Source organism: Lepisosteus oculatus, chromosome 1, assembly GCF_040954835.1.
Source record: "Lepisosteus oculatus isolate fLepOcu1 chromosome 1, fLepOcu1.hap2, whole genome shotgun sequence".
In the NCBI taxonomy this organism is placed as follows: domain Eukaryota; kingdom Metazoa; phylum Chordata; class Actinopteri; order Semionotiformes; family Lepisosteidae; genus Lepisosteus; species Lepisosteus oculatus.
In genome coordinates, this window is record NC_090696.1 from 2,750,958 (window position 1) to 2,777,968 (window position 27,011).

The 27,011-nt window shown below is 51.9% G+C and overlaps 2 protein-coding genes and 1 long non-coding RNA gene across 4 annotated transcripts in view; 1 reads left to right on the forward strand and 2 right to left on the reverse strand.

The window, feature by feature from the left end:
* exoc6b (exocyst complex component 6B) overlaps positions 1–8,411 on the reverse strand; it is a 150,892-nt gene extending 142,481 nt beyond the window's left edge. Inside the window, exon 1 of one of the 2 annotated variants that reach the window (XM_015343850.2) lies at positions 8,273–8,411. In XM_015343850.2, coding sequence (XP_015199336.1) covers positions 8,273–8,361 — 89 coding nt within the window. In that variant the 5' untranslated portion in view covers positions 8,362–8,411. The remainder of the gene's footprint in view (positions 1–8,272) is intronic. The other variant, XM_006629096.3, reaches the window with a different exon arrangement.
* LOC138242041 (uncharacterized) lies at positions 8,396–14,647 on the forward strand. The gene is made up of 4 exons (XR_011191349.1): positions 8,396–8,511; positions 11,095–11,153; positions 13,802–13,862; positions 14,374–14,647. It is a non-coding gene; the product is annotated as an uncharacterized lncRNA (long non-coding RNA).
* A 1,105-nt stretch (positions 14,648–15,752) lies between these two features.
* Positions 15,753–27,011, reverse strand: part of hspa12b (heat shock protein 12B) — a 36,109-nt gene continuing 24,850 nt past the window's right edge. Inside the window, exons 10-13 of the mRNA XM_015343865.2 lie at positions 26,230–26,334; positions 25,308–25,566; positions 19,993–20,096; positions 15,753–18,707 (exon numbers count right to left, since the gene is read on the reverse strand). Of these exons, the coding sequence (XP_015199351.2) occupies positions 18,064–18,707; positions 19,993–20,096; positions 25,308–25,566; positions 26,230–26,334 (1,112 nt within the window). The 3' untranslated portion in view covers positions 15,753–18,063. The remainder of the gene's footprint in view (positions 18,708–19,992; positions 20,097–25,307; positions 25,567–26,229; positions 26,335–27,011) is intronic.

Below are 27,011 nucleotides of genomic sequence, written 5' to 3' on the forward strand. Positions count from 1 at the left end.
CTTACTGTCCAGAGAGAGGGGCAGGAGGGCAGACACAGACCTTACTGCCCAGAGAGAAGGGCAGGAGGGCAGACACAGACCTTACTGCCCAGAGAGAGGGGCAGGAGGGCAGACACAGACCTTACTGTCCAGAGAGAGGGGCAGGAGGGCAGACACAGACCTTACTGTCCAGAGAGAGGGGCAGGAGGGCAGACACAGACCTTACTGCCCAGAGAGAGGGGCAGGAGGGCAGAGACAGACCTTACTGCCCAGAGAGAAGGGCAGGAGGGCAGACACAGACCTTACTGCCCAGAGAGAGGGGCAGGAGGGCAGACACAGACCTTACTGCCCAGAGAGAGGGGCAGGAGGGCAGACACAGACCTTACTGCCCAGAGAGAGGGGCAGGAGGGCAGACACAGACCTTACTGCCCAGAGAGAGGGGCAGGAGGGCAGACACAGACCTTACTGCCCAGAGAGAGGGGCAGGAGGGCAGACACAGACCTTACTGCCCAGAGAGAGGGGCAGGAGGGCAGTCGCAGACCTTACTGCCCAGAGAGAGGGGCAGGAGGGCAGACGCAGACCTTACTGCCCAGAGGGAGGGGCAGGAGGGCAGACGCAGACCTTACTGCCCAGAGAGAGGGGCAGGAGGGCAGACGCAGACCTTACTGTCCAGAGAGAGGGGCAGGAGGGCAGACGCAGACCTTACTGCCCAGAGAGAGGGGCAGGAGGGCAGACGCAGACCTTACTGCCCAGAGAGAGGGGCAGGAGGGCAGACGCAGACCTTACTGTCCAGAGAGAGGGGCAGGAGGGCAGACGCAGACCTTACTGTCCAGAGAGAGGGGCAGGAGGGCAGACGCAGACCTTACTGCCCAGAGGGAGGGGCAGGAGGGCAGACGCAGACCTTACTGTCCAGAGGGAGGGGCAGGAGGGCAGACGCAGACCTTACTGCCCAGAGAGAGGGGCAGGAGGGCAGACGCAGACCTTACTGTCCAGAGAGAGGGGCAGGAGGGCAGACGCAGACCTTACTGTCCAGAGAGAGGGGCAGGAGGGCAGACGCAGACCTTACTGCCCAGAGAGAGGGGCAGGAGGGCAGACGCAGACCTTACTGCCCAGAGAGAGGGGCAGGAGGGCAGACGCAGACCTTACTGTCCAGAGAGAGGGGCAGGAGGGCAGACGCAGACCTTACTGCCCAGAGAGAGGGGCAGGAGGGCAGACGCAGACCTTACTGCCCAGAGAGAGGGGCAGGAGGGCAGACGCAGACCTTACTGCCCAGAGAGAGGGGCAGGAGGGCAGACGCAGATCTTACTGCCCAGAGAGAGGGGCAGGAGGGCAGACGCAGATCTTACTGCCCAGAGAGAGGGGCAGGAGGGCAGACGCAGACCTTACTGCCCAGAGAGAGGGGCAGGAGGGCAGACGCAGACCTTACTGTCCAGAGAGAGGGGCAGGAGGGCAGACGCAGACCTTACTGCCCAGAGAGAGGGGCAGGAGGGCAGACGCAGACCTTACTGCCCAGAGAGAGGGGCAGAAGAGCAAAGCAGCACAGAGTGAGGGGCAGGAGGGCAGTAAAGACTGATCTGCACAGTTTCAATGCACTCCAAAGCCAAACTAAAGAGAAGCAGCATTGCAGCAGACACTGCTGGGGTAGGGCTGCAACCGGCTGAACGTGCGTGAGCCGCAGGAGGTGAGTAAGCAGGGTGACGATGGCAGTCCTGTGGTTAGCAGACTCCACCCTGTCCCAGCTGCACAGCACTATCTGGGGCTGCCTCAGAGACACACCCACATTCCCCAGGCCCAGCACCAGCTGCGTGCGAGGCTCAGCTACAGCACAAGCCTGGCCTTGCAGGCGGCACTGCGAACTCTGGTGTTCTAGGAGTATTTCACCAGCAGCACACGCAGTGCGTAGAGAACCAGCCACCTCAGCCCCACTGCAGAAAGAGCTGCTTCACAGCTTTCACAACACGACAGACGGAGGCCAGGAGCCCTGGCATTCAACAGCCTCTTTAAATTCATGTAAAAGAACTGAGCAAGATGTCGGAGAGGGCAGAGGGTCACGGTGGCCGGTCAGGTGCGCCGAACGGGCTGGCCCCAGCAGAAACGGCAAAGGAAACTGAACCTGTGGAAGGTATTCCCAGAGCACGCCACGCATTCATTTCCCCGGACTGCCTGACCCCTTCCATTGTTGCCCTTGACGTTGTGGAGAGCTGACCTTCTGAACCAGGCGGACTGAGCCCGCGGAGCAGCACCAGCCTTGCACACTTCCTGCTGCAGCGGCCTCATTGTTCAGCCTGATTGCAGGTGATGAGGGCCGAAGACAGGAAGGGGGGGCCGATCTTCGCTGGCTGGATGGTAAATTAATTATCCCTCCGGCACGTGTGCCAACACCAAGAGAACAGGCCCCCAGGGCAGCGGAGAACAACAAGCTCCTGGGTCTCGAAGTCCAGTGCACTGCGGGGTCACCCCGTACACAGCAAGCTCCTCCTGAACAATGGGAGCCAGCCCCGCTGAACGCCAGTGGCTCCAGGGAACCTGAACACATTCAAGCCCACACTAGACATCAAAATGAGTGCAGGAGGCTTCATTACAGAGTTGCAACTTTGCAACCAAAACACTCCTCAGCAGCCTCACTGAGAAATAAGAATAACCTTCCTGCATCAAGCGACTTCAAGCATTTCCATCTGCCAAGCTGGTGTGTCTTAGCCTGCTCATCACAGGAGGGCGCCAGCCTGGGCCTCCGGTGCTCGAGGAGCGTGCTCTCTGCGAGACAGGACCTGCAGGGGAGGCCACTCAGGCTCTGGCATCTGCTGGAGTCGGTTTTCAGAGTCTCTCCCTGTGCAACACAAACCCAAGAATGGCACTCTCTAGGCATTAAGACATGCACTGTTGACAAGAACAAACTTCCAAAGAACGTTGGGTCAGGGTTCCAGTATTAAGCAGTACAGGCCTCCTTTCCCTGCCTTGCTTGCTTGCTTGTCGCCCTACAACTTGTAAACAGAAGCAGACTCTGACCAAGACCTGAAGGGAAACCAGACTGGAGGAAGTTGCTAACGATTCCTGACTCCCAAGTCATAAGAATATAAGAAAGCTTACAAAAGAGAAGAGGCCCATTGGCCCATCAAGCCCATTTGGTAGCTGGTAGCTAATTAGTCCAAAGATCTCATCATTAGTATCCTGCTGCAGTCGTTTTCCCACCCACAGCAGCTACGTCAGCCAGTTTGCAGAAGCCAGCCTCCAAAGCAAACTGTTCCCATTCTAGGACACTTGGGTAAACGAAAGCCCAGACTGCGTCAGGACTGTCTCCTGACAACATGCTGAACAGGCATTGAGATGGGGCTGCCTGACCTCTCGCAGGACCTGCTGCACTGATCGGCTGGATGTTCAGGTTTCACCACACCAAACCTGCCCCACCTCTGCGGCTCACCTGCTGCTGCATCACTTTTAGAGCAATAATGGGTTACTGTCTGCTGAAGCACACAAGACATGTGGCCAATAATGGCATGAGCACTGCTTGGTTAATACACTGCAGTCTTGATTTGAGCATCATTCTAGTTTTCCCTTAATTTATTTGTAGTTCACTCATACTGTTAAAGTACTGTATGTGGCCAGAGACTTCCTTGAGTAACGAATTCGCCCCTGCGTATCCCAGGGATCTCAGCCGCCCGGGCCGGGGGAGGTCTCCTTTAGCTCAGCTGGCAAGTTCCCTGTTGCGTGACGCCGGAGATGCGGGTTCGAACCCAGGCAGTGAGCCCTGCCAACCCAAAGAACTGTTACACTTTGAAGCCTTAAAAAACTGATTGTAGTCTTCTAGTTTAAAGCTGCTGGCTATGTAATATTTTCACCTGCTTCAATATTAGCTGCAGAAACCTGACGGGCTGCTTTGCTCTAGTGCAACCCATCTGTGCCACTGTGCATAACAGTTTGTTCTCAGGATATTCAAGGAGCCATTTAAAATTACAAAAATATTTTACAGAGCCACATATTTGCAGCTACGTCTTTACTTCCTAACTCCCATTGAAAATGGAACTCCCTGGCCTTTACACTTGTGAATCACACTGTACACAGTGCTGTGTCTGAATTCACAATGATTTGGTCACGTCCAAAAAGAAATCAACGTTCCCAGTTCACCCGTACAACTCCAGCTCTGACAGGGCAGCAGTGTGGCAGAGTAAGAAATCTCAAACTGACTGACTGGCTTTCAAACACAGTCTGTAGCCCCTTCCTCCAGCATTCCTGACAGAAGGGCCTCACACAGAGTGACGGAAGCAGAAGAGTTTTCACAGACTGCCTGCAGCTAGGACATGAATAGGGGAAACACTGAGTCTTGCTGCCATGAGTTTACTCATGCAGGTGCAGAGCAAACAGCCCAGAACCAAGAGTATCTATCTGCCACAAGATCACTTTTTTCCAGTCAACAGCAATATCGAGGTCAGCACTGCCTGACTGTGTGTGTCCACACCAACAGGACCATCTGTTCCAACTCAGGCATTGCAAACTGCTAATGGAACAGCAGAGCAATTTCAAACTGTTATGGACTGCCCTGTGCCGTACTTGAAAGGAACGGGTAATCCAGTTTGATTTTGATTTAACATTGTAGACTACTGACAGATTTTAGCACTTAACAGTGAGTGTGTGGAGGCTGGACACTAAGCAGGCCAAACGCTGCAAGCTCAACGCCCCAGGAAAGAGCACTTGGCACAAAACACCTCAGCCAGCAGCTCCTCACTCTGACTGCAGGCCAGCCCAGCACTGGGGACTGAAGGCACACTAAGACTCCTCTCGCCCAGTATGACTCACGCCATCAGTCCTACATGAATAATAATCATTCTTTAGATAAACTTGATTTTATCTAGCAACTTTAAAGGTGGCTTCTCAAAGTGCTTTACAGTATGACAACAACATTAAATAAAAAGATTACACATGATAAAACACAATTACAATATACAGAGGTGACCGTGGATGGTGGTACTAAGAAAAGCAGAGGGGTGAAGAATGGAACAGTTAAGTACAGGCTTTTCTGAAGAAGAGGGTTTTGAGTCTGGATTTGAAGGAGTTTAGAGAAGGTGACTCTCTGATATCCTTGGGGAGATTTTCAGAGCTTGGGGCATAACAGGAGAAGGCCCTGTCACCCATACAATGTAGACGGGCTTGGGGGACAGTAAGGAGGGCAGAATTTGAAGAGCGAAGGTTGCCAGGTGGGGAGTAGGGCAATAATAGCTCAGACAGGTACTGAGGTGCCAAGCCATGTAGAGCCTTATAGGTGAGCATGAGGATTTTAAAGTCCACACGGAACTTGACAAGAAGCCAGTGCAAGGACTCCAGGACAGGAGTAATGTCATCACTTGCACTAGACCTGGTCAGGATTCTGGCTGCTGCATTTTGGGCATATTGCAGTTTGTTCAAAGTAGATTTGGAAACCCCAGTGAGTCGAGCATTACAGTAGTCGAAGGACTACACCGACTTGAAGGAGTTAAACTTTTGGGCCCAGGCTCAGAAGGGAAGCAGTGAGATCCAGACTCTGAAATCTGAACGACCGATTAACAGAAAAAACACTTGATTCAAGTTGCCAGATTCTAAAGGCCCTGACACAGTCAGCCCAGCGAGCTTCTCTAGAACGGGCAGTGAAACACAAGCCAAAGGACACCGATGGAAACTGTGTCAAAGTCCATGTTGTGGATGTCTGGAACAAGCTACCCAGCTATAATGTTGAAGCCGATATCTTGGCTTCTTTCAAGAAACAGCTGCAGATCCTTAGTTAAATTAGCTACTAAGTACTAAATGTGCAAATTGGGCTGAGTGGCGTCCTCTTGTTTGGAACCCTTCTCGTGTTGTAACACCTGTGTGTTAAAGCAACACTGCAAGATTAATGTAGGGGAGCTGAGTTACCTCAAACATCTTTACTGTGCCTGCAGAACAGGTGACAACCTATCACAGGGTTTCTCTAACTGCTTCACTCCACACAGCACTGCATGTGAGGACCAGCAGCCCATTTTCAAGGCAAAACCAAACTAGACCAGAACCTGGGATTCACACAGTGAGAGCCTCTCCTTTGTGATAGACTGGGCTGTGTGTATCTCTGCTGTGCAGCTCAGTAAGATGGGTGTCAACAGCATAACACAGCATATTCATATACTGTACTTCAGGCTACTGCAGTGTCCAGTAAAGCTGGCATTTTGGACATGTCGCATGCGTTAGATAAATGATCATTCTAGAAAGAGTGATCAGGTAACTGATCTGGAAATGTGCCAGCAGTCAAACAATCACAGAAGCTTTCAAAACATGAATCTCTTGTTTGCAGCTATCGCATACTGTCTTCCCCATTGAAGTACATCCATCCTTCCATTTTCTAATCTCTTTTTCCAGTTGAGGGCCACACTGGAGCCAGACCCTATCCCAGCTAGCCACAGGTGCAAGGCAGGACACACCCTGGACAGGACGCCAGTCCATCACATGGCAGACAGACACGAACCTGCCAATCGACTCAACAGTATATGTTCGGACTGCGGAAGGAAACCAGAGCACCGGGAGGAAACTATACAAACTCCACACAGACAGCACGGCAGGAACCAAACCCAGGGCCCAGCGCCGCAAGGCAGCCCTGCTGTCCACTGCGCCACAGCGCAGCTCATCCCACCGAAGAACACTCCTCGTCTTTTTGCGGAGGACCTAATGAAATTATCATCATCGGATTTATAGCACTGCCACTTATTCAAAGCGATATCTATTTGTATGGACATGCCTCAGAGTTAGCTCAAAACATGACACTGAACGCCGGCATGACTCTGGGTCACAGGGGCTCATGAAAACATTCCGGGTCCACTGCGCTGTCCTGGAGCAAGATCACAGCTGACTGACAGGGGCTGAAGAACCAGCGGGACAGGCGCTGTGGGCAGCAGGCTGAGGGTTAACTCCCAAAATAACACCCAGTACCACAGCCTCATCACCAGGTCCCGAAACCCTTCTGACCCTCTGTCCTCTTCGGGCTAAATCAACCGATGCCCCATTCTTGGAGTCTATCTGCTACATGAACCCAAGCGCCCCGTGGACAACTGATGTAAACTATTCAGGTAGAAGTACAGGAGCCCGTGATGGAGGCTTAATAAAAGTCCTTCTAAAGGTCAGGTGTCTCATGTTGAATAAGGACATGCTCATTCTGTAATTACTTTTGCCTCAGGTTTCTGCTCTGACGCTGATCTTTAACTGGTCTTATGATCGTGTTATCCAACGGATGTTCATTTCGAGGGGCACAGAGGACTCGGAAACACGAATCCGAGCTGCTGACGTCCAAGAGCTGGACCTAATTCAACCACGGAGCCCAGCGATGGTCATTATCTCCAACTCGGAAAGCTCACAGGAGCTCGGACTCCGACAGATCTCTCCCCTCGCCTGGCACCTTCCTGCTGGTCCCAACCCCGAGTGAGCTCTGAGGACTGAAAACACCTCCCACAGACTACAGCCACTACATCACCTCGCTCAGAAAAACTCAAGTCCGTATTCTCTCTACCACACAGTTAAAGTTTAATTAAAAAAAACAAGCACCCTTCTGCCTGTGTTTTAGGTCGTACAGAACTTTCCCAAAACCGTTTCATGTTAGCAGCCTGACTATAGTCTGGGTGTTCGAACTCGAGTGCTAACAGTGTACAACTAATAAAAGCCCCTCATTCCTGCAGTTTTACTCTCAGAGAGGAGGACAGGGCAGAAGGGGGCTCTGTCTGGGGCGGCTGGCTCCGGTGAGCAGCGCAGTGAAGCGCAAAGAAACTTTCGTCAGCGGCTATTTTAGCGTACACACCTAATAATAGATTTTCCCATGTCCACACACGCCCCAGTCACCTTTCGGAGAGGAACGTAGCCAGGCTTTCAGAAGAAACAAAAAGGGATGAGCTCCATCAGCATAGCAAACAAGCGCTTTCAGCTCCCGGACCGCCTGGTCCCGGCACCGGGACAGTTTTAGGAAGCAGCACAGCGGGGGTGAGGCAGTGAGCAGCACTGATTCCCGTCAAGGCTGTCCAACAGCTGAAGAGCCGCTCCGTGCCTGCACTGCCCTCCCCGCCAGCGCCAGGGGCACACTGGCCGGGAGGGACCGCAATGCCGAGACCATATGAGCGGCTGCCGGATCCACAACTTTGCAGAAGCGCTCCAGAAGTCTCCGGGAGAGACTGATTCAGGGAGACTCCCTCGGGCAGCTCCGAGTTTGTGGGAGTAGCCATACCGGGAGGCTCTGAGCTCCGCCGCCCTCACCAACCCCGAGGGGCACCTGCTAGCCCGCCCTGCGCCCCGGCGGGTCCCCGCTGGTCCTTACCGGAGTGTGGGTCCGATGCAGTTGGTGTCCGTACTCTCGATCTCCCGCAGGATTCGTTCGTGCTCCGCAGCTATCTCCAAACTCGCCATCTTCCATGTCCCAGTAACGCCGCTCCGCTGCGTCACCTGAAAAACAAACCATCCCACGCGAGGGGGGGACTCTGGGAAAGAGAGTTTTACGGAGGGGGAACGTTAAGGAATCTCCCATGGAATGAGCTGGGGTCAAGGACTACAATTCCCGTGAGTGCTCTGACTAGGGGGGGGGGGGGGGGGATAAAAATGGATTATGGGAAATTGAGTTTCGCTGCCTTTTCTACAATAGGCGGACCCGTGCAAAGATACTTAATGTTATAAAAAAAAACAACCCACACACACGAAACGTGATATCTGTATTTGTAAGTTTTTATTCTTCAAGGAAAATGCTCTCAAGAAATACATTCATGCAGAATGCTGGTTTGTTAAAAATATGCGTTGTAAAAATAAATGTGATATCCTTCAAACTTTTACATTGAAATGTTGAATTACAGAATTAATATTAGGAATCCTTTCCATGATCCTCTCCATTTTCTAAAATTCTGTTCTCTGATTTAATTCGTATTTCTATTCCTTGATTTCTTTTACGATGATGAAACATTATTTAAATATTTTTTTCACGATCACAAGAAATCCTTTCCATTCATCCAAGAAAAATCGAGCCAACGTCTCTGCCTAGCGGCGAGGGTGCGTACAGCACCTGCCTGTACTTCGACGTGTGCGGTAGCGAACATCGCAAAACGCTGGTCGATTTGTACGCGGGCGAGAACTCTAGTCAGGAGCAGGCAGTGTCGCGGAAAGCAACTTTAAAGAGTAATCTATTACAATTACAGGTAACTTGTGTGAAGAATTGCAGTCTTCATAGATATTGGTTTATGTAGTTTGTTTACAGGTACTATGTGGAGTAATGCATTACTTCTTAAAACTAATTTCCCTTTGTCTAAATTTAACAACTTTATTGGAGTGCTTTATAAATATAATTTTGATGAGTTATATAAAACACGAGCTGGTTGGGCTGAATGACTCTCTCTTTTGTAAATGTATCTACGTTTCTAATAAAAAATAATCCGTTATTAAACCGCTAAAACCATTGAAAACAAATGTACCATTTACTGTACATCATCCAACCACGTAAATAAGTATCAGGAAGCTGCTGTGTTAACGAGGGCACTGTCAAGCAAAAAAGATTTAACAAGACAATATTTGCACAGTCAGAATCGTGGAATCAGATTACAGTAACGACATTGCATAGCTGGCTACCTCCCAGTGTGATCACCGGCAGAGACAATCCGCTAGGACTCAAACCTGCTCTCCTGAGACAAAGCCTGTGGAACCTGTTGTCCTTCTGCATGTTTCCTTCTCAGATGTAAGGAGGATCAAAGCGAGAGTCACACGCTGACGGCTTTTCTGCCCTTTGTTAGAGAAGTGAAGTCAATGCGCTGAGGAGGACAGAAGGAGGAGAGTCGCCCGGCCACTGGAACCTCTTCTGCTTTGGGATCAAACCTGTACCAGACAGGTCAAAATCTAAGCTTTTCAGTTTGAAGGCAGCAGATAGTGAAGGAGCGAGAGATTCTTTTTCACTGGCTGCTGAAAAACAACAGCAAAAGTTGACATTTTCTTGTACTATCCCAGCAAATGAAATGGAAAGAGCTGGGCCAAAGCAGTCAAAGCAAGGCCTTACAAATGGCGAAAGTGCTGAATCAATATTTCACACAGGAGCTCACTGTGAACGAGGAATCTGCCCTCGAACTGCAGGGAAATGAAGTCTTAGCCCTGTCACCTTCCGTAATCTCGGCAGAGCAGAGACTGTAGTGGACTAGGACAGGGGTTCCCAGTCTGGTCCCTGAACTGGACACTTCCTTGTCTCACTGTTTGACTTTCCCAGCTCTTGTTGGAGGTTGTATTTCAACTATTGCAAACCAGCAGGTTTAGGGAGGAAAAGGAAAGCTAGGCTGCAGCTGTAAGTGGTGTTGGGGTCCAGTAGGTGACAGGGTATGGTGACAGCTGACACAGCTTTCCAGTGTCTCCCAAGGGAGAGGTGTGAAACAGAGGGCCTGACTGCTCAGTGGTCAGAGGTTATGAAGAGCCAACCCCAGTGTCCCAGCTGAGATTCCCACTGGGCCTCTCGGACGGTCCCTCTTCATTGAAGTGAAGGAATGGCTTCGCCTGGAGCTTCGCTTCTCCTGCTCAGGGCTGCTGGTACATCGTGGCCTCTGCATGGCACCAAGGCCCTTCGGTGTTGGAAGACGCGGGCCCCTACAATTGCCTGGGTAAACTCTGCATTTTAAGGGAAATACTGTAAATGCTCAGATTCCATGCACAGCTTGAGTACTGAGTACCTGTCACGATCGGGGTCCCTCCTCTTCATGGCGTTTTAGTTGACTATGTGCACCTGCCCCCTGTTTTGTGCCCCGTTATTCAAGCCTGGTGCTCACGCTGTCCCCGGCTCAGCCCTGGGAGATGGACGCCACAAGGCTTGGCTATTCCCCGGGCTCGCGGGCAGCCCAAGGGCAGGCCGTCTGAGTCTGGGGCTCGGAGCACCTGGCCTCGTTACTCTCTTTTAACTCCTTGTTCTTGTTCCGGATAATGTTCCGGATTTTAACCCTGTCTTGTCTTGGATGGATCACCCAGTTTTGGGATTTTGGACTGCACCCCGGATTTCCCGTTTTGGACTTCCCTGGACTTGTTTGCCTTCGCCACGTCCCCCAAACTGGATCACCACTGTCACCACCCCCTGTCTGTCACCCCTGCTGTACCTTCCCCTGATGTCCTTCTCCACTTATTTTCCAGTTTATACCATCTGCAGAGGGTCCTGAACTACGCTTCACGGGAGCCTGGATCGGCTCATGGTACAGTATCCCTACTCATCATGGGGCGAACAACACCACTCCATGCATTGAAAAACAGTCACAGAATCAGAGCAGTGGCAAGGCCGTGCACTCCTTACAGATACTACACAATCAAATGGAAGCACCCATGTAAAGTCACTCCGCAGGGCATTAGGCCACCATGAGCTTGCAGGACAGCCTGCATGCTCCTCCAGCATCTGGAATCCTGCAGTAAACGCTGGACCGCGCTCAGAGCTGGTGACTGAGAAGGCCATGACCTCAAGCCACAGGTGTCAAGGCTGTAGTCTGCGATGCTCTTGGCTCTTGTCCCTCCCTCTGCGAGCAGGACTCCGGCTGCTGTCTGGCGTGACGGCCGAGGTGCAGCCCAGGACTGCTCAGCTCACCAGGCACAGCGCTAAAGGCAGGGCCCACTCTGTGCATGTTCGCACCCGGAAACGAGACCCTGAGATGAAGACCTCAGTCCCTGCAGGAGACCAGAGCCAGCAATCTGGAATTAAATTACACCATGGACCTTTTCCTGTCTTAGTCTACCAAAACAGCTCAACTCTGATGGTTTCCTGCTGGTTCAAATGAAAGGTTCAGCCTCCTCCTGGGTGTAATCAGTCGTACTGTGTTCTGTTTTGCGGTGTTGTGTTTCATGTAGAGTTCAAGAGTCTGACTTTCAGCCTGTCTAGAGGAGGAATAAAAAGTAAATAATGGAGCACTTCCTCAGGTGTCAGGGGAAACTACAGCATGGTCCACTGGCACTGTCTTTATGTTTCACTCCCTGTCCATGGCGAGCGCCTGCAGACAGGATGACCTGCTGTCTGACCTGTGGGTCTACTGTAGGATGACCAGGCCATCCCATGACACGCTGGAGAAGACCTACAAGTCTGGGACCAAGGTCCTGCGGTCCAGGCTGCCCATGTGAGGCACTGCCTCCTGACTCTTCACTGACTGCGACCTGTTCTGCGCTGGGAGAGCGACAGAGGAGGCCCTCTGGAGGACAATGGTGGTATGACAGGACTCTTCACTACTCAGAGTGGGCCAGGCAGAGAGATCAGAGGTGTAAAGGAGTTTGTAGACCCTCCCTAGTGGCACGCAGTTGGCTGAGCATCACCAGGCGTGGGTGCAATTCGGATTGACCAGGGCTCTTCTTCTTTCAGTGACACAGCGCCCCCCTGCAGCCTCCCTGGTACTGACATGCAGGGGGGGCCGTCAGTCAGAGATGAGCCTCTCATCCTTCAATCAGCGTTGAACCCCCTGAGCCAAGTTACTATGCTCTACGCTATACAGTACATACAGTAGATGCTATAGATACTATACTATGCTCTTTACTACATGGATCAAATGCCCTCCTCTCATCTGTAGCCCTTCTTACTTATTCCTTAGCAGTAACGTAATGACCCAGAAATGTACTGCTTGAATTTAATCTCAGTAAGGAGTAGAATAGAAAGATCTTAAGAAAATCCACCAACAAATTGTTGAGACAAAGAGACAAAAGGATTTTGGAGTTTATTAAACATGAAGTTAAAGTTCATGCTTAACTTCAGAAAGTTATAATAAAGTTCAGAAAGTGTCCTCACTAGTGGCATCACTGTGTGGTACGGCAGTACTTGACAAAGACGCACTTCAGAGGGTTGTGGCAACAGCACAGAGGATTACAGGATGTGACTTACAATCAATTGATGAGATTTACACCATCTGCTATTGCAAAAAAGCCCAATCCATCATTCAGGATCCCAACTATCCGGCCACAAACTGTTCCCTGCGCTCTGACAAGCAGTACCGCACTATTAAAGCACGAAGCACTAGACTGAAGAACAGCTTCTACCCTGCTGCAGTGCACATCCTCAGCAGCTAACTGCAGCGCCTCAGACTCAACACACATCTGCACTCTGCACTTTTGACTTGGAATAACATGGTTTTTCTCACTACTAAATATTTATTGTTCTCTACAATGTATTTATTGTTCCTATTTATTATGAATCGTTGTGTAATATACTGTCTATGTTGTGTGGTTTTGTCTGTCGTACTGTGTCTTCTGCTGTACTGTGCATGTCCTGAGAGGTTGACATGAATAAGAGTTCCAATGTACATGTACAGTACATATGGCAATAAACTCCTCTACCTAATACAGGTCGATGAAAGCAAGAAGCTTCTTCTAAGCCCAGTGTCCCTATTGGAAAGTTAGATCGGAGTGATCTAATCTTAGTGATAGGAGTAGGTGGTACTACCTCAGCATTGATAATCTTTTCCTTTGATCCAATATGCAGTTCAGAGAAAGTCTATGAACTCCCTAGATTGGTCCATGTTCTCATATATTTTATACCTAAAACATAATTAGATCTTCAGGAAATCTTAAACAGTTCCAGGTCCTGCCATAAGACTTTAATGGGGTTTACGTCTCCTTCCTAATCCACCCTGTTGTAGATCTGCTTGTATGTTTAGGATCATTGTCTTGCTATCTGATCCTAATTTACATTCCTCTGCAGAGTTTGCTGATATAATCCCAAATCCACAATTCCTCCACCGATAGCAAGCAGTCCTGGTCCTGTGGCAGCAATGCAGCACCATTGGAAGGCTCCACGGCCGAAACGTTGTGTTCTCTTTCTTCTTTTTTTTCAGCATGAAATAAACCTATGACTTTCCTTTCCGTTCCATTGCAGCCTACACATGCTGACACAGCTACCCACCTGAATTATTGACCCAGCATGCCTGACGGTTGAGGTGAGGCAGATATGTACAAGAATATGGCCAAAACTAGGAGGAGGCAAATTGCTTTTGGCATCTTGTTGTGCTTGGACAAGCATGGGCACTTCTGCTGTGTTTAAACTATGGTTCAAACTGTGGGCACAAATTCCGCATTGTCATTTCTCAAGAATACCAGTGTTATATAGGGCACGTGAGGACATACATTGTGAAGCAGGAATGTATTTCTCTCGGCCTTTCCTTGTCCTGCAAGTGTGCCGGCAGTGTAAGAGCAAGGTCTTGTTCCATTGCAGTGCCCCTGGACCGGAGGAGTGTGCTGCCTATAGCATCTGGTGTAGCAGGACTGTTACAAAGCGTTTATCAGGACCCTATGCAGACGATAGAACACGCCTCACCTCTTACTAAATATGAGCTTTGTACAAAGTAACACAATACAGCGCATTGAGCTTCTCGTGCCTGCGGGCTGGGATGTGGTACATAGTGGAGGTGAACAATGAGGATATTGCTAACAATGTCCATGCCTGCGCAGGAGACCCGTCTGCGGTTCTCATCAATGACCTCTGGGGCCGCCTGCCTTATCCTGTCCAAGGATGAGGCCATCAGAAACCCTCATCGACTGTCGATGCCCCTCCAGCCGCTGGACGGGGCAGCAGCCATGGCTGACCGCATGCCCACTATGGACAGATGGACACTCTCGGGGGCTTGACTGTTGCTGCTTAGTGCATCACCCCTGTACAAGTCACTGACCTGCGAAGGTCTGTGCTGGCTGGTGTTTCATCTGATGAAAAAAAGTTAGAATTGATCAATAAACCACATTAAACTGAAACAATGGGAATTGGACTATTTGGAAATATTGATAGTAAAAGTTTTAATGGTGCATTTTAATTTTTTTGTCATCATATGGATTTGTGAACTGATGGAGTATGCTTAATTCTTGTTCAGGCTTGATTAGAGAAACTGGTGTAGCCTCAAACCCAATTATACTGTAAATTACCTTCCTGAAGCAGCTTTGAGCGATTCAGGACTGGGCCGTTTCCCACTGTAGGCTGTCAGCCGGCCGGAGGGTCATGTGGAGCTCAGTGTCCTCGGTGTGATGTACAGTAAGTCTTCATGAAGAGACTGGCTGGCCCTGGTTTTCCAGTTGGAAACCTTTGTATACATTGAGGGATTGCTAACAGCCCATGTTCAGGAGCACTGGCAGGAAACAGCTCACAGGTGATCTCTGATAGCAGAACATGCCAAAACCCCAGTTCATCTGCTTTCCTACTCACCTTTTGTAACCATTTGTTGCAGTTTCTTGGACTAATAATTTTGAGTCATGTAGAAAATTTAATGTCTGAAAAGGACTTTTAATAATAGTCCTTACACTTACATAGCGCTTTTCTGGACACTCCACTCAAAGAACTTTACAAGTAATGGGGATCCCCTCCACCTCCACCAATGTGCAGCCCCACCTGGATGATGTGACGGCAGCCATAGTGCGCCAGAACGCCACACACCAGCTCTCAGTGGGGAGGAGAGCAGAGTGATGAAGCCAGTTCAGAGATGGGGATTGTTAGGAGGCCATGATTGGTAAAGCCCAGGAGGACATCTGGCCAGGACAGCGGGGCAACACCCCTACTCTTTTTGAGAAACATCCTGAGATTGTTAATGACCACAGAGACCTTGGTTCTCATCTGAAGCAAGGCAACTTATTATGGTATAGTGTCCCCATCACTATACTGGGGCATTAGGACCCACACAGACTGCAGGATGAGCACCCCCTACTGGCCCCACTAATACCTTTTCCAGGTGCAACCTTAGTTTTTCCCAGGAGGTCTCCCCTCCAGGTTCAGAGCCGTGGGTGGATTTTTGATTTTGGATGGATTACACCTCTGATGGCAGCGACAAATAACATGAGACTGTATCTTAAGAAAAAACAACAACAATATGTTTATATAGCTTTGAAAAAAGGTTATACAAAAATATATAAATACAAAATTCAATATATTTATGCGTAGAACAAAGTGGTTTGAAATGAAAAAGATTACAAGTAGAAGATATGCAATTTTCTCTATAAATAAAACCCTTTAGGATTTGTGCTGAGATGAGGTTTGTGTGTTGGTACAGAGTCTGGTAAAGTCTTAAAATGTTGCACAACCAGGAAATCAGGATCCAGGAGAAAGAACACAAAACACTAAAAATGAGAAAATGATTATTACCATGTTAAAAAAAGAACCATCCTACAATTTTCTGTTTATGATAGGTAAGTCAATATAAAATTAAGAAATAATTATGGAGAAGTCCAGCAGTTTGTAATGCCCACCAGGGTATTTGGCCAAGTTGCAGAGAAGCGTGAAGATATACAGAACAGTAATGACAGAAGACAATGTAACTGGAGTCTGGAGTGGTAATCAGAGCACCGGAACGATAAAGACATTTCAATACTTTCTGATCTCAAAACGCTTTACACGTAGGAGAAGACTCTCGTCCACCAGTGACGGACCGGGGTGGAGGCTGACACATTGCTTCATCAGGTGAATTAAGGGGGAACTTTGAGGTTTAACATCTCATTTGTAGATCCTTCAGATGGCAAAGTCAGCACGCCACTGTGCTCTAGAGATTGCTCCCTGGCCCTGTTGGGCATTCTGCTCCTCAGGGAAGAGTCGGCCCACTGATCAGCAGGAACCCTTACAGCTGACCAGGCCCAGCCTGGGTTACCTTCTGAGGCCAGAAGAGATCAGGCTGCAACCCAGAAGCACCGCTGTATGCGGCCCCTGTGAAAACTGGTGCACCGGGCCCCTGCATTATTACCCTCAGTGAGGCTTTCGTATCTGAAAGACATTGAGAACCGATAGGAGTATAATGGGTCCAATCAGTCATGATTGGTCTTTTCATGTCATATACTGTGTCTTTACTAGCTGAACTGAAAATCTTTAAAAACTGGATTTTTAGGAAAAAGCTGTGTCTTATTTTTAAAGAACACACGACTCTCACGCTGCCCCAGTGCCATCTGAATGAAATGCTTTTTTGGCCCAGTATGTTTGGTTACTGTTTTCTTCCTATTAGCTGCTTGCGCCCATCCAGAATAAGGAAAGAGCTGGATGTTCACCCTGCTGTGTTTGTGTACTTCTCATTGTGTGAAGGACCTAATCATCCAGTCTTAACTGCACATCTCACAATTGTGTGATTGTGTGGGGCTCATCCCGCACTGCTGCTTTTGAGTACATATAAGGCAGCAGGATCTGAGTTCTCCCTTGAAACCTCCTTGTCACAAAAATGGAGTTTCCAGGAGAGACTACCCTGTGACGCTGTGCTGTGGGGTTAGACAGCACCCTGCAGGGATGCTGGGGATGCCCAGGAGGAGACCTCTTCTCCAGCCTGATATCTCCTGCCAGGTCTACTCTGCCTGTGTTGTCCTATCTAAGGCAGCTGCGAGTCATAATACAAGTAACAGCCGTGCATGTTGATGTGTTTCTTTCCCAGCGTAAGCTTAACTTTGGTTCTCAATCCAGGCCCAATTTCTGAAAAACATGTCCATGTCCATGTTTTCATTTTTTTGTTCCTAAATTGCCTGTGCTGATTGCTTTCATTATTCTTTTTTCTGTAAGCAAGGACTAATTTCAAAAACATAAATTAAAGTTTTAAAAATAAAGTGCTTAATTGATTTAAAATTAAAGTGATTTAAAAAATCAGCACACAGAACTTTCTGTAGTTTCTCCTCAACCTGAAAAATAACTATTTGCTCAGTTAGTTCCTTGCAAACAGCTTTTAATCGCGATCTATTGACTGTGAACAGGCTCAGGCAGGAATGCCACTGTGTCAAGGCACTCCTTCTGAGCTCCATTGCCTTTATTCTGCTCAAGACAAGTTGGTTAGATGTCAGCTCTCACAGCTGAGCAAAGGGCTCATTACCCACTTCAGATCTCATTTTAGAAAAGGCTTCACACAGAACACTGAAAATAAGTGGGCCCGTGATTAAGAACTTGGCTGGGCCAGGATCGAGAACCGCGGTGCTGGGGAGTCGGATCGATGCTTTGCTGAGCACATTGTCCACAAGGGGGTTGCGTGGGGCTCTGAGCCAGCAGGTGGGGCTGTTGTGCACCGCAGACCTTTAAACAGTAACATGGGGCTCAGTGAAGCCAGAGCAAGCACAGCTTTGCAACAGATGGTGCTACAGCAGACAATACAAAGGAAGCCTGGCTGACACAGGGCAGCGGAGATGAGGGCTGCCGGTCCCTCAGTTGGACAGGAAGTCGATGGCCGCGCGGACGGAGCGGGAGGTCACGACGTCCACCGCCGTCACCTTGATCTCCGTGTCGCCGAACTGCATGGTGGTGCGGATCTCCCGGCGGCCGGCGCGGGCGCAGCCGCCCGGCGGCGGCTCGGGCAGGTCCAGCGTGATGGTGCCGCACTTGCGCACGCCCGGGTCGGTGATGTAGACCGCGTCGTCGCTGCCGCTGCAGTAGATGTTGATGATGATCTTGCGCTGGCCGGGCCGGGCCGGCGTGTAGCTCCGGCGCACCACCTCCCCCAGCGCCACCGACTGGTCCACCGAGACGAAGCGGTCCAGCACGTCCGTGCACCACCGCCGGCCCTCCTTCACCAGCAGCTTGTCCCGCGGGTGCCGGCCCTCCACGAAGCGGTTCAGCACGCCCACGCCGTACGTGAGCGGGCAGCGGCGCACCCTGACCACCGTGGGGTCCAGCCCGAACAGCACCGCCCCCTTCAGGATGGTCAGCCCCACGTCCTGCGGGATGATGATGCGGCAGCTGCGCCCGAAGGCCAGCTGCACGGCGTGCTGCAGCATGGGCGACTCCGCGAAGCCCCCCACCAGGAAGAGGAAGCGCACGCCCTGCACCTCCGGCTTCTGCATCAGTGCCACTGCGGGGACAGCGGCAGGGTCAGCCAGCCTCCCATACTCCTCCCCTGCTCCTCCCCTACTCCTCCCCTGCTCCTCCCATACTCCTCCCCTGCCCCTCCCCTATTCCTCCCATACTCCTCCCCTGCCCCTCCCCTGCTCCTCCCATACTCCTCCCCTGCCCCTCCCCTATTCCTCCCATACTCCTCCCCTGCACCTCCCCTACTCCACCCATACTCCTCCCCTGCTCCTCCCCTGCTCCTCCCATACTCCTCCCCTGCTCCTCCCCTATTCCTCCCATACTCCTCCCCTGCACCTCCCCTACTCCACCCATACTCCTCCCCTGCTCCTCCCCTACTCCACCCATACTCCTCCCCTACTCCTCCCCTGCTCCTCCCATACTCCTCCCCTGCTCCTCCCCTACTCCACCCCTATTCCTCCCATACTCCTCCCCTGCACCTCCCCTACTCCTCACAAAGTCCTCCCCTGCCCCTCCCCTATTCCTCCCATACTCCTCCCCTGCACCTCCCCTACTCCTCACATACTCCTCCCCTGATCCTCCCCTACTCCACCCATACTCCTCACCTGCTCCTCCCATACTCCTCACATACTTCTCCCTTGCACCTCCCCTACTCCACCCATACTCCTCCCCTACTCCTCCCCTACTCCAACCATACTCCTCCCCTGCTCCTCCCATACTCCTCCCCTGCTCCTCCCATACTCCTCCCCTACTCCTCCCCGACAGGTGCTCGTTTACGGCCTAATGAGAGCTTCCTCCAGGCATCTACTCCATTTCACACAGCTGTCCTCTGCTGACAATCTCCCCTCACTTTCACAGTGAAGCTGGGTGAGATCCTCAGAGCTACATGGGCCGAAAGGTCTCCTCATTGTTCGTAACCTTTCTGCTGTTCCTGACAATCACATCACAGCTCAGACCCAGAGGAAAATGACGTGATGATCGAGGAATCGTTTCAGAGATGCCAAAACTGTATTCTGCAAAGTAGCAATACTGAGAAGCTCTGTACTGGAACCAATAGTGCTTTGTTGTGTTTTTAATGCCTCTCAGTATATCGACAAAAAAGATTTTGCATTCATTCTAGATCATGTAGCAGAGGAAGGTTATGCATTTACAAGATAATTCAGTATTTCTCTCGTCAATGGGATATGAAACAGATCTCAGATTTATAATTTGCTCGTAAAAAAAGGCTTTCCCAGCTGCAGTCTAGTTGGCCTAGCTGGCCTGGTTTTGCCACCTCTCAGATTCCTCGTTCTGCGCCAATGGCGCCCCAGCCTGCCTGTCGCTCTCACCGATGTGCTGGACGATCTGAGAGATGGTGGGCTGGAAGAGCTCATTCATGGCCTCTGGCGTCATCCGCAGCATGCCCTGCGACGACCACTTCAGGATGTTCACACTGTGGACAGGCAGGTACTGTCAGCACAGCTGGACACACAGCCACAGGGCGCTAACACCACTGACCACACAGCTGGACACACACAGCCCCAGGACACTCACAACACTGACCACACAGCTGGACACACACAGCCCCAGGACACTCACACCACTGACCACACAGCTGGACACACACAGCCCCAGGACACTCACACCACTGACCGCACACCTGGACACACACAGCCCCAGGACACTCACACCACTGACCACACAGCTGGACACACACAGCCCCAGGACACTCACATCACTGACCGCACACCTGGACACACACAGCCCCAGGACACTCACACCACTGACCGCAGAGCTGGACACACACAGCCCCAGGGCACTCACACCACTGACCACACAGCTGGACACACACAGCCCCAGGGCACTCACACCACTGACCACACACCTGGACACACACAGCCCCAGGGCACTCACACCACTGACCACACAGCTGGACACACACAGCCCCAGGGCGCTAACACCACTGACCACACAGCTGGACACACACAGCCCCAGGACACTCACACCACTGACCACACAGCTGGACACACACAGCCCCAGGACACTCACACCACTGACCGCAGAGCTGGACACACACAGCCCCAGGGCACTCACACCACTGACCACACAGCTGGACACACACAGCCCCAGGGCACTCACACCACTGACCGCACAGCTGGACACACACAGCCCCAGGACACTCACACCACTGACCACACAGCTGGACACACACAGCCCCAGGACACTCACACCACTGACCGCACAGCTGGACACACACAGCCCCAGGACACTCACACCACTGACCGCAGAGCTGGAAACACACAGCCCCAGAGCACTAACATCACTGACCACACAGCTGGACACACACAGCCCCAGAGCACTAACATCACTGACCGCACAGCTGGACACACACAGCCCCAGGACACTCACACCACTGACCGCAGAGCTGGACACACACAGCCCCAGAGCACTAACATCACTGACCATGCAATTGATTTAGCAATTAACAACATTATCAACATAATTAAAATAAGGAGGAATCGAATATGATGGTATGTTAATCATGATAATACTAGAAATTTGGACTGTACAAACGCCACAAATATTTATCAATACCACAGTGTGTTCTAAAACCTCTCAGTGTGCTGAGTCCCAGTGTGTTCCAGAACCCCTCGGTGTGCTGGGCCCCACTGTGTTCTAGAGCCCCTCCATGTGCTGTTCCCCAGTATGATCTAGAGCCTCTCAGTGTGCTGTTCCCCAGTATGATCTCGAGCCCTCAGTGGGCTGTTCCCCAGTATGATCTCGAGCCCCTCGGTGTGCTGTTCCCCAGTATGATCTCGAGCTCTCAGTGTGCTGTTCCCCAGTATAATCTAGAGCCTCTCAGTGTGCTGTTCCCCAGTATGATCTAGAGCCTCTCAGTGTGCTGTTCCCCACTATGATCTCGAGCCCCTCGGTGTGCTGTTCCCCAGTATGATCTAGAGCCTCTCAGTGTACTGTTCCCCAGTATGATCTCGAGCCCTCAGTGCGCTGTTCCCCAGTATGATCTAGAGCCCCTCAGTGTGCTGTTCTCCAGTATGATCTTGAGCCTCTCAGTGCGCTGTTCCCCAGTATGATCTAGAGTCCCTCGGTGTGCTGTTCCCCAGTATGATCTCGAGCCCTCAGTGGGCTGTTCCCCAGTAGGATCTAGAGCCCCTCAGTGTGCTGTTCCCCAGTACGATCTCGAGCCCTCAGTGGGCTGTTCCCCAGTATGATCTCGAGCCCCTCGGTGTGCTGTTCCCCAGTATGATCTCGAGCCCTCAGTGCGCTGTTCCCCAGTATGATCTCGAGCCCCTCAGTGTGCTGTTCCCCAGTATGATCTAGAGCCCTCAGTGTGCTGTTCCCCAGTATGATCTAGAGCCCCTCGGTGTGCTGTTCCCCAGTATGATCTAGAGCCCTCGGTGTGCTGTTCCCCAGTATGATCTCGAGCCCCTCAGTGTGCTGTTCCCCAGTATGATCTCGAGCCCTCAGTGCGCTGTTCCCCAGTATGATCTAGAGCCTCTCAGTGTGCTGTTCCCCAGTATGATCTAGAGCCTCTCCGTGTGCTGTTCCCCAGTATGATCTAGAGCCCCTCGGTGTGCTGTTCCCCAGTATGATCTAGAGCCCTCAGTGCGCTGTTCCCCAGTATGATCTCGAGCCCCTCGGTGTGCTGTTCCCCAGTATGATCTAGAGTCCCTCGGTGTGCTGTTCCCCAGTATGATCTAGAGCCTCTCAGTGTGCTGTTCCCCAGTATGATCTCGAACCCCTCGGTGTGCTGTTCCCCAGTATGATCTAGAGCCCCTCGGTGTGCTGTTCCCCAGTATGATCTCGAGCCTCTCGGTGTGCTGTTCCCCAGTATGATCTCGAGCCCCTCGGTGTGCTGTTCCCCAGTATGATCTCGAGCCCCTCGGTGTGCTGTTCCCCAGTATGATCTCGAGCCCTCAGTGTGCTGTTCCCCAGTATGATCTCGAGCCCTCAGTGTGCTGTTCCCCAGTATGATCTCGAGCCCCTCGGTGTGCTGTTCCCCAGTATGATCTCGAGCCCCTCGGTGTGCTGTTCCCCAGTATGATCTAGAGCCCCTCGGTGTGCTGTTCCCCAGTATGATCTCGAGCCCTCAGTGTGCTGTTCCCCAGTATGATCTAGAGCCTCTCAGTGTGCTGTTCCCCAGCATGATCTCGAGCCCCTCGGTGTGCTGTTCCCCAGTATGATCTAGAGCCTCTCAGTGTGCTGTTCCCCAGTATGATCTCGAGCCCTCAGTGGGCTGTTCCCCAGTATGATCTCGAGCCCCTCGGTGTGCTGTTCCCCAGTATGATCTCGAGCTCTCAGTGTGCTGTTCCCCAGTATAATCTAGAGCCTCTCAGTGTGCTGTTCCCCAGTATGATCTAGAGCCTCTCAGTGTGCTGTTCCCCAGTATGATCTCGAGCCCCTCGGTGTGCTGTTCCCCAGTATGATCTAGAGCCTCTCAGTGTACTGTTCCCCAGTATGATCTCGAGCCCTCAGTGCGCTGTTCCCCAGTATGATCTAGAGCCTCTCAGTGCGCTGTTCCCCAGTATGATCTAGAGCCCTCGGTGTGCTGTTCCCCAGTATGATCTCGAGCCCCTCAGTGTGCTGTTCCCCAGTATGATCTCGAGCCCTCAGTGCGCTGTTCCCCAGTATGATCTAGAGCCTCTCAGTGTGCTGTTCCCCAGTATGATCTAGAGCCTCTCCGTGTGCTGTTCCCCAGTATGATCTAGAGCCCCTCGGTGTGCTGTTCCCCAGTATGATCTAGAGCCCTCAGTGCGCTGTTCCCCAGTATGATCTCGAGCCCCTCGGTGTGCTGTTCCCCAGTATGATCTAGAGCCCCTCGGTGTGCTGTTCCCCAGTATGATCTAGAGCCTCTCAGTGTGCTGTTCCCCAGTATGATCTCGAACCCCTCGGTGTGCTGTTCCCCAGTATGATCTAGAGCCCCTCGGTGTGCTGTTCCCCAGTATGATCTCGAGCCTCTCGGTGTGCTGTTCCCCAGTATGATCTCGAGCCCCTCGGTGTGCTGTTCCCCAGTATGATCTCGAGCCCCTCGGTGTGCTGTTCCCCAGTATGATCTCGAGCCCTCAGTGTGCTGTTCCCCAGTATGATCTCGAGCCCTCAGTGTGCTGTTCCCCAGTATGATCTCGAGCCCCTCGGTGTGCTGTTCCCCAGTATGATCTCGAGCCCCTCGGTGTGCTGTTCCCCAGTATGATCTAGAGCCCCTCGGTGTGCTGTTCCCCAGTATGATCTCGAGCCCTCAGTGTGCTGTTCCCCAGTATGATCTCGAGCCCTCAGTGTGCTGTTCCCCAGTATGATCTAGAGCCTCTCAGTGTGCTGTTCCCCAGCATGATCTCGAGCCCCTCGGTGTGCTGTTCCCCAGTATGATCTCGAGCCCTCAGTGTGCTGTTCCCCAGTATGATCTCGAGCCCTCAGTGTGCTGTTCCCCAGTATGATCTCGAGCCCTCGGTGTGCTGTTCCCCAGTATGATCTCAAGCCCTCAGTGTGCTGTTCCCCAGTATGATCTCGAGCTCTCAGTGTGCTGTTCTCCAGTATGATCTCGAGCCCCTCGGTGTGCTGTTCCCCAGTATGATCTCAAGCCCTCAGTGTGCTGTTCCCCAGTATGATCTCGAGCTCTCAGTGTGCTGTTCCCCAGTATGATCTCGAGCCCTCAGTGTGCTGTTCCCCAGTATGATCTCGAGCTCTCAGTGTGCTGTTCCCCAGTATGATCTAGAGCCCCTCGGTGTGCTGTTCCCCAGTATGATCTAGAGCCCCTCGGTGTGCTGTTCCCCAGTATGATCTAGAGCCTCTCAGTGTGCTGTTCCCCAGTATGATCTCGAGCCCCTCAGTGTGCTGTTCCCCAGTATGATCTCGAGCCCTCAGTGCGCTGTTCCCCAGTATGATCTAGAGCCTCTCAGTGCGCTGTTCCCCAGTATGATCTAGAGCCCTCAGTGTGCTGTTCCCCAGTATGATCTAGAGCCCCTCGGTGTGATGTTCCCCAGTATGATCTCGAGCCCTCAGTGTGCTGTTCCCCAGTATGATCTAGAGCCCCTCGGTGTGCTGTTCCCCAGTATGATCTCGAGCCCCTCAGTGTGCTGTTCCCCAGTACGATCTCGAGCCCTCAGTGTGCTGTTCCCCAGTATGATCTCGAGCCCCTCAGTGTGCTGTTCCCCAGTACGATCTCGAGCCCTCAGTGTGCTGTTCCCCAGTACGATCTCGAGCCCTCAGTGGGCTGTTCCCCAGTATGATCTCGAGCCCCTCGGTGTGCTGTTCCCCAGTATGATCTCGAGCCCTCAGTGCGCTGTTCCCCAGTATGATCTAGAGCCCTCAGTGCGCTGTTCCCCAGTATGATCTCGAGCCCTCAGTGTGCTGTTCCCCAGTATGATCTAGAGCCCCTCAGTGTGCTGTTCCCCAGTATGATCTAGAGCCTCTCAGTGTGCTCTTCCCCAGTATGATCTAGAGCCTCTCAGTGTGCTGTTCCCCAGTATGATCTAGAGCCCCTCAGTGTGCTGTTCCCCAGTATGATCTCGAGCCCTCAGTGGGCTGTTCCCCAGTATGATCTCGAGCCCTCAGTGGGCTGTTCCCCAGTATGATCTAGAGCCCTCAGTGTGCTGTTCCCCAGTATGATCTCGAGCCCTCAGTGCGCTGCTCTGCTGCCCCTGTGCCGTACTTGCTCTTGCGAAGGGCCGTCTCCACGCTGTGCCCGCGATGCCGCTTGTAGAAGTCGATGAAGGAGAAGGGCAGGGAGATGTTGAGGGCGCTGGGACGACCGGGCGCCGCTGTCCTCTTGCGAGCCTCGAAGGCGATAGTGAGGTCCACCCAGGCAGCCGGCCGCTTCGCCTTGAAGCTCTCAATGAAATCAGCCCCGAAGATCTGGCACAGCATGGCCTCAAACGCCAGGTCCACCCCCACAGCGCCGTACGGGCCTCCTGCATCACACAGGCGGGACAGCAGGCAGGGAGACACACCGTCACAGGTGTGTGCAAGCCAGCAGGAGTACGGAGGAGACAGGCCACATCACGCAGACCCACAGCTGTGCCACTTTCCTCCGATCTTTGACAACAGAGCAATAACAGTGCACACAGTGTGGAGTAAAAGATTCTCTTTCGCACTGCAGGTTCTGTGATTGTAAGGGTAGAGTGTTAAGGATGTTTACTGCCATCTTGTCCCGGGCCTTTTGGGTTACCAGCTGACGTGGTGGCTGAATAAGGGCCCATGCCTACCTGTGCAGCCAGCCTGCACGTCCTGCTGTCTTTACATTGCAGCAGAGGTAGCAACAGCTAGATGAGTGGAGGATAACAGAAGATATCATTGTTGTTGGCAGAAAACAGCAGGTATGAGCAAAGCCATAGATGCAGGAAGTGCTGGAAAAGTTAAAGGTTTAGTGGTAATATAGTTACATACAAGTAACATAGTGATGGTATAGAAAACAATCAGAGTTAAAGTGTAATTCTTGCATTTTTATTGCATTCTTGCAGGGTATTCTTGCAGTATTCTTGCAGAATAAGTGCAGTGAACTTCTGTTTAACAGCCAGCGAGCTCAGTCTGGCAGTCAGCGGAGACTGTGGGCAGAGCTGGCTGCGCGATCTCACCTGACGCCTTGTAGAGCTCCTTCAGCGTGCCCTGCGGCTGCTCGATCTGATGCACGGTCAGGTCCACGGTGCCTCCCCCGCAGTCCGCCACGATGTAGCGGTCACCTTGCACAGACACGCACAGCACACCCGCTCAGTTCCCCGCACCTGTGCGACTCTGGGCAGGACCTGTCAGCGCTGCGTGACACCCTGCCACTGGTCCGCTTTGCCCGTCTGACTTCACAAGCCAGGAGAAACAATTCCTTTTAAAAGGCAACAGCCTCACACTATTGTCCAACTCAGTAGTTTGTTTAATTTTTCAAGGACCTAAAAGAACATGTTATGAAAATGCTACACTTCTTCAGAAAACAGACTGGTACCTGAATAGGTTATACAGGAAGAGTGGCAGGAAGATAAGAGCATTCTGGGTCAAAGGGTTGGCATGTTGACCAATGGAGTGAGTGGATTCCTGCCTATCAGCAGTGCACCGGAGTTGGCATCAGTGCTCATGATACAGCCAGTAGACTGACAGCCCTCACCCACCAGCCGTTGGCTATGAAGTATGGAGCCCCTGACACTGCAGAGCAGCCGCTCATGGCCGACGGGGGTGAGTGGGGATCCGGACGGCACGTCAGAGCAAGAGAGGAGATCCTTCTTTGCATGTTCTGTCAGGCTGACAGGACAGTGTGGCCGGGAGCCTGAGGCTGGCGGGACCCCCTGGTCCCTGCTTCCCAACACAGCCGGACAGCCCAGCGCCACATGGGGGTAGCGCTGCTGAGAGCACCTATCCACCAGCAAACCCT